General features: G+C 41.0%; 1 protein-coding gene across 1 annotated transcript in view; it reads right to left on the bottom strand.

Moving 5' to 3' along the window:
* The window catches only part of LOC124226726 (uncharacterized), a 245,622-nt gene that overhangs the window by 153,739 nt on the left and 74,586 nt on the right, over positions 1-17,297 (bottom strand). The window contains exon 3 of the mRNA XM_046640420.1: positions 2,869-3,166. Within this exon, the coding sequence (XP_046496376.1) occupies positions 2,869-3,166 (298 nt within the window). The remainder of the gene's footprint in view (positions 1-2,868; positions 3,167-17,297) is intronic.

The following is a 17,297-nucleotide window of genomic DNA, read 5'->3' as shown; positions in this document are numbered from 1 at the left end:
TAAATGTTCTCTGGATACAATAGACAATACAAGACAAAGAACAGAGCTGTTCATCTCTGACACATTTGGAGGAGGGCAAAGAAATTCTCAGGAAATCCCCAACCCACTGCCACGTTTATTCTGAGCCAAGGTTAAATTCAAGAGGGAGGTAAATCATGCACCCTTAATACTTCCTGAAACGTATTTCCCAGGACAAAGATAAAGACTTTCTCCAGACTTCACCCCCAAATCAGGGAACAACCTCATATTACCTAAAAGACGATCCAATATGTGTGACTAATGACTAGGCCAAGGGTAAAAATCCTACAACCATTCATTCAACTAATTCACATTGATTCCGGAATTCTTTCAAATTGATTCTGGAATCAGTCAGATATAGAATAAACCTCTCTATCTCTCATGTCCTGGGTCAGCCTTGGTCTTAATCCCTGATCCAGAATAGATCTCATTCATTTGAGAGCTCCTGGGACAAACTCTGCAAATCGTCCTCGCTTGATTTCCCCTCACTCTAGAGCGGCCAGAATCAGGCAGCTCTGGTGTTGTTTATAACACAAAACCACCATCTATTGTTCTACTAAATCCCCACAATCTCAAAGTGGATTGTTTCTAAATGGGGAAACAGTGCTGCTCAGCAGCGGGTGAGCATCAAACAGAGACACCTGTACAAGCCAACATGTGGGTCACTGGTAAGCAGTCATCTTAAAAGACTTGTGGTTATGAATCAATCTGCAATCAATTCTCTATAAGTAAAAAACTTAATTCAAAGAATCATGTAAATCCAGGAGAGTAAAGTGAAAAATTAAGGAAGAGTGAATCACACTAATACGGAGGTGAGGGAAAAAATGGTACTATCGAGTTGGATTTCACAGCTGACAGTTAGAGTCCAGGAAAGACACATTATCCCTTTAGGCCCGTTGACGGGGGGAGACTGTCTGTTATACGGCAAAAGGTATCTGTCTGCTCTCGGAGAGCCCGACACTTCCTAAATGCATGACTTAAGTTATTTGCTCAGAGAATCTGACCAAGCCCCTTTGAGCTCGTAATAAGAACAACCACATGGAAATAATGAACTCGACTTCCACTTTGAAATGACAAAAAAAATTGGTTCTTAAGCATAAAGGGAACAGAAAGTTCCACTATTTACCCTCCTGAATTTTCTGCTTTACCCCGGGGGAAAGAGGAAATGACTCAGCTTCCTCTAAGCACTGTCCATCCCCATTTCTCCAACTTATTTTTACACACATGGTGAGGGTCCTTTACTCATTCAGCAAATATTTATAAAGCATATATATATATATATCATCAGGAATGTTCTAGTTTGGAACTTTCACTGGAATAAAGTTCTTGTACCAAATCTTTGCCCCCTCATCACTATAATCAACGCACTTCTAAACTTCAATATTGCAGAGACAACGTCAGAGGGGAATATGATGCCCCCTTTGCCGGCCACCTGATTTTCTCCCTGGATGCTTTGGCAGTATCTGAAATTTTAAACCGTGACCAGGATATCTCTGGATATTTTTTCATGAATACAGACAGATGCTGCGTTAGCCGTTTCTCTATGCCTAATCAGGTCTCCTAGAGCTCAGGCAAGTTTTTTTCTATTATATATTTGAACGTGACTCTCATTCTTTTGCAACGTCTCCTTTTTAGAAACCTCAATTATCTCTGTTTAACCACTACCCTCTGCTCCTAAGCTATCCATTTGTTTTTATTTTTAACTCTTTGTCCTTTGTCTCTACATCCTGAAGAGTGGGTTCTCCATTTTCCTTTCCATCAGCTCTTAGGGGTTTTTCCTACTTCTTCATCCCAGAGGACAGTAAGGCTTCCTCCAGCTTAGTGTTTCCCTCCTCATACTGAAAGGCTGGAGTCACCTAATTCTCCTGATTGTCCTTGGACTCCTCCTGTCGGATGACAACACAGAGGGCTAGTTGATGTCAGTGTCTATTTCCTATTCCTCCCGAAGGAAATGGTACGCAGTGGGAATCAAGGGCATTCCCAGCAGAGAAACGTCTTTGTGCAGCTTCTCCCCCAGCGTTGGTGAAGCTACAAAGGCTCAAGCTTGCTGCTTCTGGCTTGTTGTTTGCCAGGCCTTCATGCCAGGTAACAGCTGTGCCTCTGCCCACCCGCTTCTTGGTCCCGCTGCAGCCAAATCGGGCACAAGCCTTACCACCCTGCTGGATGCGTTCCCTGTGGCTGCTGTGTGAAACCAGCTGCCTCCCAGCACTGCTAATTCCAGCTCCCTGGGCTGCCGGAGTGGAATAGAAACCCAGTCGTGTGTTCTATGTGACCCCACGACCCTGTGTATCTCCAACCTGTACTCAACGGATTGGGGGTGTTAAATTCCCCCAAGGTCTCCTCCTTGACCGTATCTGAGTGCAGCGCCCCGTCACACTGTCCTTCCACTCGGGATAGCGACAGCACTCACAAACCCTGAAGATTCCCTTTGCCACTAACTGATACAGAGCTGCAGCTACAAAACAAATGCACCGTGTGTGTTTTACACGCCATCTCCAGTCTGTCAACACACCGCACATGATCCCCTAGAAACCGTAACGTTAGGGCAGTACTTTGCACTGGTGCTGGTTCTTCGTTTGGTGCACTTGAATATTCTCCCCTCAGAACACCTGACAAAGATGGAAAGTTATCTCCTCTCTTTCTTTGTCAAAACAATCTTCTTACTTTCCTCCTAGTCCTAAACCCACCTGACGTGTCCTAGGTCAGAAATCCACAGCCAAGGCTGCTGGGAGAGAAACACAGAGGCAGAGATTCATTTTATCTGGCATGTACAAACGCAGACAGCCCTTTGTAACAAGACCTCTCACTTTCGAGTTTGTAAAGTATTGACACACAGGCTATTTCACTTACTCTTCGCAAGATCTGCGGAAGAGAGACATTTGTTAGCTCTGTCTCACGGATGGCAGGAATGTGCTTGGCACCCTCTGCAGCTCTGCCCCACCAACATCCTTTGCCCTGGGCATCCTCTGAAAAGCTCCCGTTACTTAAGTCTCCCAGATGCTGGCAATCTTTCCAGTCTGCCTCCCAAACTTGCTTGCTCAGTCTTACAGGTTCTCTGTTGCTGATCCGTCCCTTTGGATGGCTGGACCGGGAGGGGGCATTTCCGACGCCCCCTTGCTCCCTGCCTTGCCCTCCCACGGCGCGCAGCCTTGCTTCCAGTCACATTTGCTCCATGCCCTCAGCTGTAAGCCAGCCCCACTCACTCCCACGCCAAGTCTGGAAACGCAGTCTGGGCTGAGCCCTGGACTCCCCAGTTACCTAGGAGAGGAAAACAAATATAGATGTGGAAATTAGGCCCCAGAGGAGGCAGAATATACAGTGAATACATGATCTGCCAGGCCAGGCAGCCCAATTGGAAATGTAACCGAGTCATCTACTAAGACTGTGACCCTGGACAGTGCCTTAACCTTTCAAAGTCTCCGTTGCTCAACTATAAAAAGGATATAATGATGATACATCTCCCTCCCAAAGGCTTTTTGCAAATATTAGATGAGATGGATGTAAGTTAAGTGCTGAGCATAACGCTAGGGACCTGGCAAGCTGTCATAAATATTAACTGTCATTATTACTATTATAATTAATAAGGTCAAAGAATGAAGAAGTGGCAGAGCTAGGAATTGGATCTTTCTCTCTCTCTCTTCATTTCATTTTTAATAGCACATAATTATAGAAAATTAGTATATGATGGTAGACAGAAATGGTCACTAAATAGCTTTTGACTAAATGTGGAAAGGTTTGATTACTTTAAGAGCTTACTAGAGGTCAGAAAAATATTACTTGCCCTAGATAAATATTACTTAGCCGTTTCTACTATTTTATTAGACTTCTCTGACAGGGAGCTCTAAAGGAAATATCATTCCTGCCAGGTGAATTGAAACACATTTTCTTGGTCTTTGTTGTTGTAAGTGAATACACATTATTAAATCCAGTGGCTTTCTCTGTGGACTCATGAAAGCACATTGCTAAAAGCATTCTGGGTGGAATTGTTCTCTCTTGCAGACAAACTCTGGAATCACCGCATATAGTTATCTGTGCAATGAACATATGCGACTTTGCAATAGCTTGGTCGGCAGCTAACATGGCCCAAAGAGGGAGTAGTATTTTTGATGGCCCTCGACATAACGGCTACTTCAGAATCTTTCCTGAAGTAATAATATCTGTTAGCATGCACGGTCCAGAGGCAGGCTTTCAAAGCAGCCCCTAACACGCGTCAAGGTCCGTCAGGTGATTAATTATCTGTATTCCAGCAGAACTGTGTTAGCACTTCCAGTTTTTCTCAATAACATGTCTGTAGTAGGTTTCTAATTATATTTGATGGACAAATTGGCCAAAGCGTTTATTGTGGGCCACAATCTTTATGGGTTTTGACAGATTATCTTTTGATAGTTTGCAGCAGACCCTACTGCAGGAGAGGCGATGTCTTCTTGCTCAGATGTTACACTTATCTTACATTTCGCAAGCTTTTAAAGCATGCTTCCAGATTTCCTGGCAAGGAGATAAACTCTGGGGCAGCTAGAGCTCTGAATGGATCCAGATAATCTTTCTCTATAAAACATTTAGTTATGGCTCCTCAGGGCTCACCAGCGGTGGTTTGCACTCCATCGTCCCAAGGTTCAGCTGGGCGGGATCTTGTTCTGCTCATTCTGACAATGACCACGAAAAGACAGAAAATCCATGGCAAATTGAACGTTAGGCAAGTAAACCTAATCTAGAAGTGAGAATAACTCCTCCAGGCCGGGGACTGTGATAAACATTTCACATGCATGAGTTCATTTGATTCTCATTACAGCCCTGTCACGTGGGTGCTATTCTGAAGCACATTTAATGATGAGGAAACTAAGACTTAAATGGGTTAAATGACTTGCTCAAGATGAAGCTGCAAGCAAGAGGAGGAAGAGGGCTTAGCCGGATTCCCTGATTCTAGAACCCCAGCCGTCTGCTAACCAGAGGCCAGCCATACTTGCCTTCCTTTTTTCTGATTCCAGAATATGCCAAAACAAATGCCACGTTAGGGTCCTTGCCAACCTAGTTCCTCAGCTGTGAAGTCTTCCCATGGATGGCTTCTTGTCCTTCTCAGTTCAGTGTAAATATCCCCTACTAGGAGAGGGCTTCTCTGTCACATTGGATCCTCAGAGTTGTCTCAAGCAAGGGACAAGAAAGCTGAGGTCGTTAGCCATCATCTCCTGTCCGTCATTGGTTGAGGGCTGCTCCTGGGGGCTCCTCTGGCCTGCTCTGTGCATAAACAGAAGCCGTGGCTGCACACGAATGATGAGTGCTGAAGACAGCTTTTAAGATGGGTTGGTTTAGGGGTTCACTGATGTCCTCAAGAACCAGATAATTTCCTTCTCTGCACTCAGCCAACCAGAGTGTCAAGTTTCCTGTCAGGAATATTTGCTTTCTGGCCATCAGGCAGCTGCCAAGGACGCTTGTGTCTGCTTGCTTCCCTGTTCACATCTAATAAAAGAGAGAGACCATCTATTCCCAATAGGAACAGAAAACTCCCCAGACATTTCCAGAAAATGATCCTGCACATCTCACTGGCTCAGACGGGATCATGTGCCCCTTCCTGAACCAATCCCTCTTGACAGGAAAATCCTATATGCTGATTGGCTTAGGCCCAGATTCTTAGACTAATCACTGGCCAGGGGATGGTGTTATTAGGACAGTGATATGAATCAGGGCCAAGCACTGAAGGTGGGTCACTGAGCTTCCCTGAGACCCATGTTCACTGGGAAGTGGTTGGTTTAGGATGGAATGAGGGGGAAGTGGATGCCAATAGCCTACCAAGTCTCCGCTACACTTAACAAGCTTGGGGCTACTGTAAGACTTTCCTAGGTCTTTGGCATTCTTATTTGCACAGGCAAACAACTCTATCTTCTCAGCACCTGCCACCCCACCCCAGTCAATATCACACATCCTGGTTTTATTTACATCACAGCACTTATCGCCATCTCGTATAAACTGGCTCGATTGTTTATTCACTTAGTTTGCTTTCTCCACTAGGAAATAAGCTCCAAGAGAACAAGGATCTTGTCTGCTTTATATACTGCTATAGCCCTCACCCATATGGTAATGCCCAAAACACAGTAGATGTTAAATAATAAATGTTTGCTGAATGAATGCATAAACTAAGAGGTAATAAATGTTTGCTGAGTGAATGCATAAACTAAGAAATAAGCAAATCAATGAATAATGTCTCTTAGTACACAAAACCAGGAAGCAAGAGAGAGAGATGCTGAGGCCACTGATGGGGAGTCCCTTAATCCCTGGCAGTGCTAGGTGAGAGGTCTAAAGGGAAAGGAATCTTGCTGCCCAGAGCTCCTGGGTCCTAGGCTGGGGTTTGGGCAAGGTATAACCAGTCACTCTCCTGTCCGTTGGGGAGCAGCTAGAGCTAAGATGAGGAAGGACAGGTGCGATTCCTCCTTCTCTGGGAGAGGAGGTAGCAATTTAAGAGACTGAACGGCCAAGCCAGAGTCACAGTCCTGGAGCAGTGGAAACCCACATCCCCAAGTGGCATGCAAAAGCCCCATGCACACACCCAGCCCCAAGCCATGTATGTCCTCAGACCACCTTGCCTCCTAAACATACTAAAGTTCATCTAGGCCTGGAGGAGATGCTACAGAAATGCAAACAGCAGCACAGACTCTGTTGGCCTGGACAAATTGAGCACTGTGGACACATTGAAGACCTAACAGATTATTACACCCAACACACTCCCCATTTCAGACATGCCAGCCACTCTGGACAGAACGACCATGTTCAAAATGTGGACCTGTTGGGATTCGTGAGTTGGCAGAGCACCTGACCGCTCTGGGCATACTGGTGCTTTGGACAGCAGTGGCGGCCTTGAAATCTCTAGTTAGGAGAACAGTAGAGGTGGAAACCTGGTTAGAAGTGGGAGTTAGGGGAACTGTCACGAAATGTCATGTGCACATCATGTTCCGTAATGACATGTGATTTGAGGTACCACTATCTGCCACTATTGCCCTGATCACTCTGGAATTCTGACTGTTCTAAACACATCAGGCCTGACTCAAGACATCTTCCAGCTCACTGTTATTACGCTGGATACAATGCATCACTTGTGTAGGCTCTAGTACCCAAAACAATGAGCCATTGCTGGCCCCTTGCACTCCATTCGACCCCAACATTGTCTAGGATATTGCTCTCCAGATTAAGATGTAGAAGAAGTGGTGTCATGAGGGAGGTGGGGAGCAGAGAACTCTCTGCCTTAAAAAACAGGACCTGTGCAGCAGCAGAAACTCTGCATAGAATCCAGATTCGCACGCTGCTTGCATTCAAGGACGCAGAGGGACTGACATGGAGCTTCTCCTTCCTGACTTTCTAGTGGGCATGTGGAGTCTGCTTCTGCTGGCACAGCATGGATGGGCTATCTATTGTGTTTTTAAAATCCAACCGTTATCCTTGTAGTTTGCTGAAATTTCTCCAAGACTGTAGCAATAGGTTGAATAACAGCTCCAGCTTTTCATGCTAATTTTCCTTTGCTTCCTTGGGATTATGGAGAGCCACCTGCGTGGGCTACAGAGAATCAATTAGACTTCCCAAACTGACCCTTTGATGCAAGCACATGCGTTCTAACTTGTTCATGTCTTAATTCTCAGAGATACATTCTCCCTAGCAATCTTCAAAGAAATGGTCCTTTGCCTTTGCCTTTTAATATGCCCTACGTAGGATTTTCTTCCTCCTGAGCCTTTCCTTTTGTTGTTGTTAATTGAGGTGTAACTTAAACACAGTAAAGTGCACCCAGCTTAACAGTTTGGCTCGGTGAATTTTAACATACATGTAACCACCACCTAGACCAAGATATAGAATGCTTCCATCACTGGAGAAGCTTTCTTTGTGTCCCCTCCCTGTAAATATCCCCTCCCTCAAAAGTAACCATTACTTGACCATCTAGCACCATACATCAATTTTGGTCAAATACAGGTTCTTAAATTTCTTTAGGGACAAGGTGCTCCAGGCTTCAGGGCACTAAAATCAGTCCCCCTTGACTTCCTGATGGGGAATCCCTTAATCCCTGGCAGTGCTACGTGAGAGGGAGAGACTGGGAGAGGTCTAAAGGGAAAGGAATCTTGCTGCCCAGAGCTCCTGGGTCCCAGGCTGGGGTTTGGGCAAGGTATAACCAGTCACTCTCCTGCTCGTTGGGGAGCAGCTAGAGCTAAGATGAGGAAGGACAGGTGCGAGTCCTCCTTCGGTTGGACTTCCTGTCATAAAAATTGAAAAGAGAGAGTCCAATGATGACAAAAGAGAGGTGGGACAGAGAGGAACTCCAGGCTCTGGCGATTCTAGTCATTTGGTTGTGGTTCTCGACCCAGGGCCATTTTGCCCCTCAAGGAATCTGGCAATGTCTGGAGACATGTTTGGCTGTCTCAACTATGGGGGAGGGTATGGAATGCCACCAGCATCTAGTGGGCAGAGGCCGGGGTGCCACTACACATCCCATAATACACAGAATATCCTCCCACAACAAAGAATTATCCAGTCCCAATATCAGCAGTGCCGAGGTTGAGAAATCCTGATTTTAAGGATGGCGATGTTTAAATAGGGGTTGACTTACTATCTCTTTCTATCGCCTCTGAGACTCTCTACACAGTTGTGATGTAATGAGTATTCTGTGTAGTCCAAGAATAGGCTTCTCAATTCATCTCTGTCAATGATAGTAGGAATTTCATGCAAAATTTGACTTGCTGCCTTCCCTTTAGTTTCTTCCTCTGTGGTCAGTTGTGTCTCCTTTGGGCATTTTTTCAGGGTACCGTAATGGAAGTTGGGAGAAGAGGCGTCACACACAGCTAGGCTGTTACCATAATTATCCAGAAGTGCCTATGTAGAACTTTTGTATTAAAAATGCAATGAACACCAACATTCTTTTTTTACATGAAACACTTTCATGACTATGAAATAGGGAGCAATTCTACCTGATGGGAATTCCAGAAGAGTAGATGAAATTGAACAAATTGTTTTCTTGACTGTCAACCTTAGCTTTTTCTAAGGAAAGGCTGTTAGCAAGGTCCTCTTTTAACAGTGTGTTATTGATCAGGTTCCCAGGGAAATTTGCTAGCTCTGCAATGTAGGTCAGACTCACAATTTATAAGTGACCACGGATGCTTTTTCCCTCTAAAATAACAAATGCTGCAATCAACGGCAATGCATTCTAATTTCCCCTCCTGGATTTTAAGAGCATCTCTTGAGCCTCATTTTCATTAAGTTATAAATTGTACAAGTGTGTGAGAAACACAATTAAAAAGAAAAGGCTCACAGAGCCAATGACAGTTTTGTTTTATGTCCGTTTAGTTTAATCAGACAATAAAAATTTTACAGGAAAATATCCACATTCTCCCCCCACCCCTACCCCCAATAGCAAATTGTTTATAAAATACATCTCCTTTATCAGGCGTTATGAGAAATTAGGGATTTCACATAAACAAACTTTCCAGGTAAGTGACACAACCTTTTAAGCAAGAAAACTGTCATTTATTTTTTTAAAGCATGGAATTTTCTCCTATCTCTACCAATAGAAATTCTACTCCTGTTTTAAAGCCCCTTCTCTTCCTTCATGAGAAGTTTCCCTTATTGACCTAGTCAAAAAGATTCTCTCCCACTTAGAATTCTTGCCGTATTTTAATTGTGCTTCCATATGTTGCCCCTATTCTGAGGGTCACTCCAAGAACGTGTAAACAAAATAAATGAGTTTGCTTTCTCAGATAGATAAGCTATCAAACCAACACGTGATGGACAAAAATGGAGATAGAGAAAGACACTTGAAAGAGATTAAATGAGTCAATGTACTCAAAGCACTTGGAACTGTGCCTGACACATCATAAGCCCTAAATACACTTGACTGACTGTAATTACCGATTTTATTATTAGAATTAAATAACATAGACGGCTGCTAGAGAATAATACTTGATTGCAGTGGAATATAATGTACCCATCAGATGGAGGATTGTCCATTTTTGAGAGCCCAGAAAGGAGAGAATGCTAGAGACAAATATTGGCTGGACCCAGCCCAGCGGTGTCCAAAGGGAAAGGATGTCTTTGCCTAGGAGACATCTGCCTGACATACCAGGGGCAGGTATGTCCCACATTGTGGAGGTGGTAATCCTGTAACTAACTCCACTCTTCCTCTCCCATACTCAGTGATCAAGATTATAAATTTGTTTACCTAGTTGAGAGATTTCACACAGACTACATGCCAAATGGACTGCCATGTGGATATATTTTCTAAAAAACTGGGCTAGCTGGCTTTCAAGTGATAATTTGGCTTTCTATGTGGGTTATCCAGGGACAGAAGGTGACAGGTGGAAGGGATATCTGCACCCTCTGCACTTGTAATCTTCCTATGCATTAATAAATTGGTTTTGCACTTCAGGCTCTGTGAGATTGGTAATTGTGAATCTGGTCCTGAAAAATGAATCCATCAAGTGGGCCAAGAAATTGGGTTTCAGAGCCTACCCTTTTGGCTGGGATGAATTCAATAAGGCATCCTGGAGATAGGCTAACACGTTTTCCCATTGCCAAGCACCACAAGCTCTTACTTCTACAAATTCAGCTACCTTTAAGGAATTATTTTTACTGCCTTATGTTACAACTATTTATATACTAGATCATATTCAATGTAAATTCCACGAGAGCAATAATAATTCATTTTTACCATTTCCTATGGTGTTTAACATATGAAGTGTTAATGAAATGGTAGGAATAAATTTTAGTGGACATGGCAATTAGAAAAATATTTATAGAGAAGAATTAGACAGTTTTAATCAAAACTTCATATGTGCATACCCTTTGACCAATTCCATCTTTCAAAGTCTACTTTAGAGAAAAACTTGTAAATGTGCACGAGGAGAGGTAAATAGGCTATGGTTTAGCATTGTTTATAATCATAATAAGTTGAAACAATCCACATGTCCATTAATAGAATGGATAAATAATCCGTAACATATCCATCCTATTGAACACTAATCAGCAATTTAAAGGAATAAGGTAATTCCAACGTTCTAGTATGGAAAGAGCTCTAAGCCATTTTGTTGGGAGGGGGAAATAAAAAGCAAAACACATGCACAAATATGGATTATATGATACAATTCATGTAGACAAAAAAATCATGACCCGATGCCATATGTCTTCTGTGGGTACATTTGTACATTTGCAGATGTGTAGAAAAGTCTGGAGGGGTACACCTCAAATTGATGACTGTGGACAGCCCCATGGAGGGGAAAGTGGTATATCTGAATTTGGGATTATAGGCTTATTGGTGATGTTTTAATTTTTTAACAACACGAACGTATTCACATTTTAACTATGTTACTATCATTGAGTTTTAAAAGTTACTAATACAAAATAGCACAAGAGAAGACAAATGAGGAGACATCATACATAAACACATGTGGATAAAAAAATCTGTAAAGACGTCAATTCCTCCCAAATTAATTTATGAAGTTAAAGTAATCAAAACAAAAATCCTGGTTGATTTTTTGGGAATTTACAAAATAAGTATATGAGAAAACAACTCAAATTGCTTTGAAATAAAAGAATCCCAAGAGTAATGTTATTGTCGGAAACTAAAATGTGCTATAAAACTGGCAGAATTTTAAAGATATGATAAAGGAACAAAAGTACAAAGACAACTGTAAAAACAACTCGAAAAATAAAGGGCAAAAAATACTCTCTAAGATAGGAAATTCGTAGCGTATATCAAGGAATCTTTTCAGTGTGAAAGAGAGTTTTTTAACACATTTTACTTTAATGATTCTGCTTAAGTTCAAATTGATGTTACAATTAAAATCAAAAGGAGATAAAGCTAATGTTCTCCTAAATTGAATACCTACTTGTCTATTACTTTTTGTTGAAATTTAACATGCAGACATGAAGGCGATCGTAAGTACACAGCTCAAAGAAATATCAGAAAGTGAAGAGACCGAGGTCAAGAAGCAGAACATTACCAACACCCAGAAGTTCCCCTCACCCCTTCCCATCACTAACCGCCTGCACTTCCCCAAAGTAACCACGATCCTGACTTCTAACACCACAGCTTAACTTTGTCTTTTTTAACCTTATAAAACTAGAGATCATACAGTATTTTTTACTTTGCATCTTGCTTTATTCACTCAATATTTTATCTTTGAGATTTGAGCATGTGTTACCTGAACCCTATAGTTCATTTTCCTTGCTGTATAGTATTCCATTGTCTATCTACATCACCACTTAATCCATTTCACTGTTGATGGACCTGGGTTATCTCCAGTTCTACCTATTAAAATAAGATAGAGCAACAGAAACTCTCAAACACTGGTGATGGGAGTATTAAGAAATTTAATCACTTTGAGAAATGGTTTGGCCTTACTTACCAAAGTTGAACATAGCATTCCTCATTATCCAGCAATTTTGCTCTAGGTATATACTCAAAAGAAATGCACGCACTTGCTTACCAAAAGCAAGGTACAAGAGCATTCCTAGCAGCATCATTCCTATTTCCCTTTTATTATAATAAACATGGCAACTACTATATTTGTCACAGGAGTTTGACATAAATGGGATAAACATAATGGATATATTTATATTTAGAAACACTGCTTGAGATACTGTGAAACAGTGTTTTACACCCTATGTGACTTAGCTAAATAAGAATCATGACTAGAAATGAACCTAAATATTAAACTTCAGCCTGCTGGAAAGAATACCGTGCGCAGAACTGTCATCTGTCAACCTTGCTATTGCGCTGCTTTGTTAAAAGAGCTACACACCCACCAGCTCACGGTCTGCACAGCCCTTGGCCCTCAGATTTCATTTCATTATGAGCTTGAGGATTACAGTGAGTTTTCCATTTAATAATTAGCTTCACTAATGATTTAATTGTCATCTTAAATTACTGTTAACTGAACCTGAAATCCACTTCATTAACTTTAAAAATATAAGGCCACTGCTAAATTGAATTTAAAATGTCAGCAGCTAAAATAACAAAGAAGAAAGATATTCACTCTGTGATTTTCATACCTCCTGTTCCACAGAAGATTATGTTAAAGGCAGAAATAACTCCATATGTTATATGTTCTAAAACAATAATTTATAGAACATCTTCATTTTAAAGGCATTTTTAATCAAATCACAAATTGAGCACCAAGAAAATTGAGCACCTATGAGCATAGAGAAATTATTTCTCACTATTTGAAATATTATGAAATGCAGAGACATTCCTTATTAAATAAGTTAAAATTTCAAATATATAATGAAAGCTAGTTTTCCAAATTTAATAACAAAATAATAAAGATTATTTGAGAATGGCAATTTATCAAAATTGTCATGGTGTAGGTTATTCTGATTTTATTTTAAGACTTTTAAAATTAACGGTAAACATAGATTTGTCTAAAGATCTGGCCATTCCACTCCTCCCAAATGATATCTCCTCTCATGAGAAATGAACACATATGTCCACACAAAGACTTAGACAGGAATGTCTAAAGCAGCTCTATGTACAATAACCAAAAGTGGAAATGACCCATATGTCCATCAGCTGTTGAATAATAGACCACATGCAGTACGTCCATACAACAGAATACTCTTCAGTGACAAAAAGCAATGAGGTCCTGATATATGCTAAAACGTGGATGAATCTCAAAAACAGTGCACTGAGTGAAAAATCTAGACTTGAAAGATCAAACACTGTATGATTCCATTTCTATGAAATGTCCAGAAAAGGAAAATTTATAGACAGAAAATAGATGTGTGATTGCCTAAGGCTAACGGTGGGAGTGGGAAGTAACCGCCAACAGGCACCAAGTTTCTTACTGAGGTGATGGAAGTGTTCTAAATGAGAATGTGGTGATGGTTGCGCAACCCTGCAAATATACTAAAAATCACTGAATTATTCACTGAAACTGGGTGAAGTGTATGGTATGTAAATTACACCTCAATAAAGCTGCTTAAAAAAATCAGATTGAATTTTGGAATTGAGCCAAGATATTAGACACTAGTTGCAGTTTGACACCAGGGCATGTGAAGCTTTCTGCTCATCTTCCTAAAAGTCCTAATGTTGCGTCACCTGCATCTTCGTAAATTAAGGCTCACAATGCAAAAAATAATAAAACATAATAAAAATATAAAGATATTCCATTAGCTAATATATCTAGGAGTCAAACAGGTTTGAGGAGGTATTTATAAACTAATACAACTTTTTAAAAAATATGTCCAGGGGAAACAGAATTAGAATTGTTCACAAGGAATTTTTTTAATTTACCTCCTTCTCCCTTGCAAAATTCCTTCTCCATTCAGGATCCAGAGCACATTTTCAAAAACCTAAATCAGATCGCATTACTGCTCTGTTAAAAGCCACCAGCAATAAGAACACTCTTTACCACACCCTTTAGCCCAGTCTATAATGCCTTCTATGTTCTCGCCTTCACCTACTTCTCTGAACTCAGTTCATGTTGTATTCCTCATCCCTAAATAAACACCAGCCACCCTGGTCTTCTTACTCTCCTTCCAAAAACTCCAAATTTGTTCCAGCCTCAGGGCCTTTGCACTGGCTATGCCTTGAAAGGCAGCAAAGCACAGCTGTTAAGTGTGCAGGCTCTGGCCTCATTTGCCTGGCTTTCTGCCTGCATTTAGATACTGACTGTGTGATTTGGGTAAGTTAACTTCCCTGTGCCTCATTCCCTTATCTGTATAATGGGAATAATAACTGTACGTATATCATAGAGTTGTTAGAAGATTAAATGAAATAATGTTTGAAAAGTGCTTAGAATAGAAGCACTTGTATATAAAATATGTTTTTAGAAGTATCTGCCTGAAACAATCTTCCTTCAGATCTTTTCAGAGAAGGCCTCTTCTTCAGAACTCGGTTCAAACGTCATTAGGTAGTTCCTAGCCCTGTTTATTCAACCATATTTACTAAATGCTCGCTTAGTGCCAGGCACCATTCTGGGAGCTGGCCATAGACCACGAAGAAAACAAAGATCCCTGGCCCTGTGGAGCCTACTTTCTAGGGAGGTAAGACATGTGGTGAATAACAACCTCAGCAAAGATACCATGTCAGAAGCAACGTGTGCTGCAGAAGAAAGAAACAGAGAGCACAGGAGGGAGACTGGCAGTGCAGGAGTCAGGGCGGGGAGGAGCGGTGTGCATCATTAGATGGGGTGGACAGAGACACTGACAAGTGACACACAAGCCAAGAGGAGGAGACAAAGGAGTCAGCCAGAGGTTGGGTGCAGGAAGCACATTCCACGCCGCGGAAAAGCCAGAGCACAAGCCTCGAGGCCGCGGAGTGCCTGGCCTGTCTGAGGACGTCCAAGGGGCCGTGGGCAGCCAAGCAGGGGCAAGGAGACAGTGGTGGAGCTATGGTCAGAGAGCTACAAAGGACAGGAGAAGTTATGGGGGCTCCATGGTCCTCTAAGGGCTTTGCCTTCCTGTCTCAGGCGGATAGACGCTAAGAGGGCCCACAATCAGCCTGAGTCCTGACTCACCAAAGCAGTGAGACGCAAATGCGTGTTGTTTCGCGCCACCAGTTCACAGTAATTTGTTATCCAGTCATAGACAATGAGGAGGGAGCCATCGAAGGCTTTCCAGCAGAGGAGCTGGGTCCTCTGATTTATGTTTTAGAAGGATTGCACCGGCAGTTGCACGGAGAAGAGACTAAAAGAGAGCCGGGCCGGACACAAGGAGCCCAATTAGGAAACCATTGCAATAATCCAGGCAAGAGAGGGTGTTGGTTTGGACTAGAGCGTGAGGTCTTGAGAAGTAATAATATTTTCTCTTTCTCACAGAACTTCCATCTAGAATTTCCATTTTTTTTACTTGTTTGGTATAACTGTTTCCCCCCCAACCCTCTCCTAAAAGAATGAAAAGTCCTATAACAACAGGTACTTTATCCATCTTGCACATCACTTTAACCACTACATCTAGAGCACATGGTAGGAACTAAGCAAATGTCTGTGGAAGGAGTGAATGGAAGAATGAATAGGTGAATGAATGAATGAGTAAATGAATGAATGAATATGAATTCAAATCCACTTTCTATCCTATGTGCAGTATACATATAACTTTAATATATGATAAATGAAACATTTCAGATTAATGAAAGGGACTCTTTTAATAGCCTTTGCAGGGATAGCTAACAATTTAGAATCAAAATTAAACTAGATACTAAGCTTATACTATATGCTAAAACAGATGGCAGATGTTGTAGAGTATAAAATAAAAAATAAATCCTAACAGAACAAAAAGAAAGTATGATTTAAATATAATTTCAATGTGGAAAAGAATCTCCAAAGGTAGAAACTACAAGAAGAAAGATTGATAGGTTTAATAACACAAAAATTCTTAATTTCTGTACTGTGAAATCATAAACAAAATTAAAAGCCGAACAAGAAACTGAAACTAACATATAAAAAAATGTTACTACATATGGGATAGTGGGATAATATCCTTCACACATAAATGACACTTACAAATATATAAAGAAAAAAATCCCCCATATAAAAATATGGCTAAAGTACAGGAATAAAGAATTTATAAGAAAGACATATAAATGTTCAATAAACATAAGAAATATTCAACCTTACTAGAAATCACATATATACAACTTAAAACACAATAAAATAATACTTTTCACCTTTCAAATAGGTATTGATTTCTTTTAATACTAACGCACAGTTTGGCCAACTCACTGCTTAATGGGCATCTTCATTTTGGCCCACATGAGTATAAACTGATACACTATTTTAAGGAATTCAGTAATATGCAGCAAATACCTTTAAAATAGCCATTGACCACCTAATTCTGCTTTAAAGAAATTATGCAAGATGCACCGAAATGTATATGTCCATAAATGGAATACTAGACAGACATAAAAAATGTTGTCCTTATAGGAGAGAGAATAATTGTATTGAAAAATGTTCTGCATGTAGAGTATTAAGTGGAGGAAAAAAGTTATACAGCAGATTACACAGACTGAACTCAACTTTTTAAACGTATATATACAATTTTTATTACGGTGGTAGTTACACGAATATATACTTGCAATAAAAATGACAGAACTATATACATGTAATTGTACCAATGCCAGTTTCCTGGGTTTTGATATTGTACCATAGTTACATAAGATATAATCACTGGGTGTAACTGGGTAAGTGTACACAGGACAGCTCTGTACTCTTCTTGCAACTTCTTATGAATCTATACTTATCTCAAAACAGAAAGGTTTTTTCTGTACATATATATTTTAGAATATAGGGAAATACAACAAGCTGCTAACAGTGATTTCC

This window comes from Equus quagga, chromosome 1 (genome assembly GCF_021613505.1).
Source record: "Equus quagga isolate Etosha38 chromosome 1, UCLA_HA_Equagga_1.0, whole genome shotgun sequence".
Classification (NCBI taxonomy): Eukaryota; Metazoa; Chordata; class Mammalia; order Perissodactyla; family Equidae; genus Equus; species Equus quagga.
This window is presented reverse-complemented; position numbering and strand designations above follow the sequence as displayed.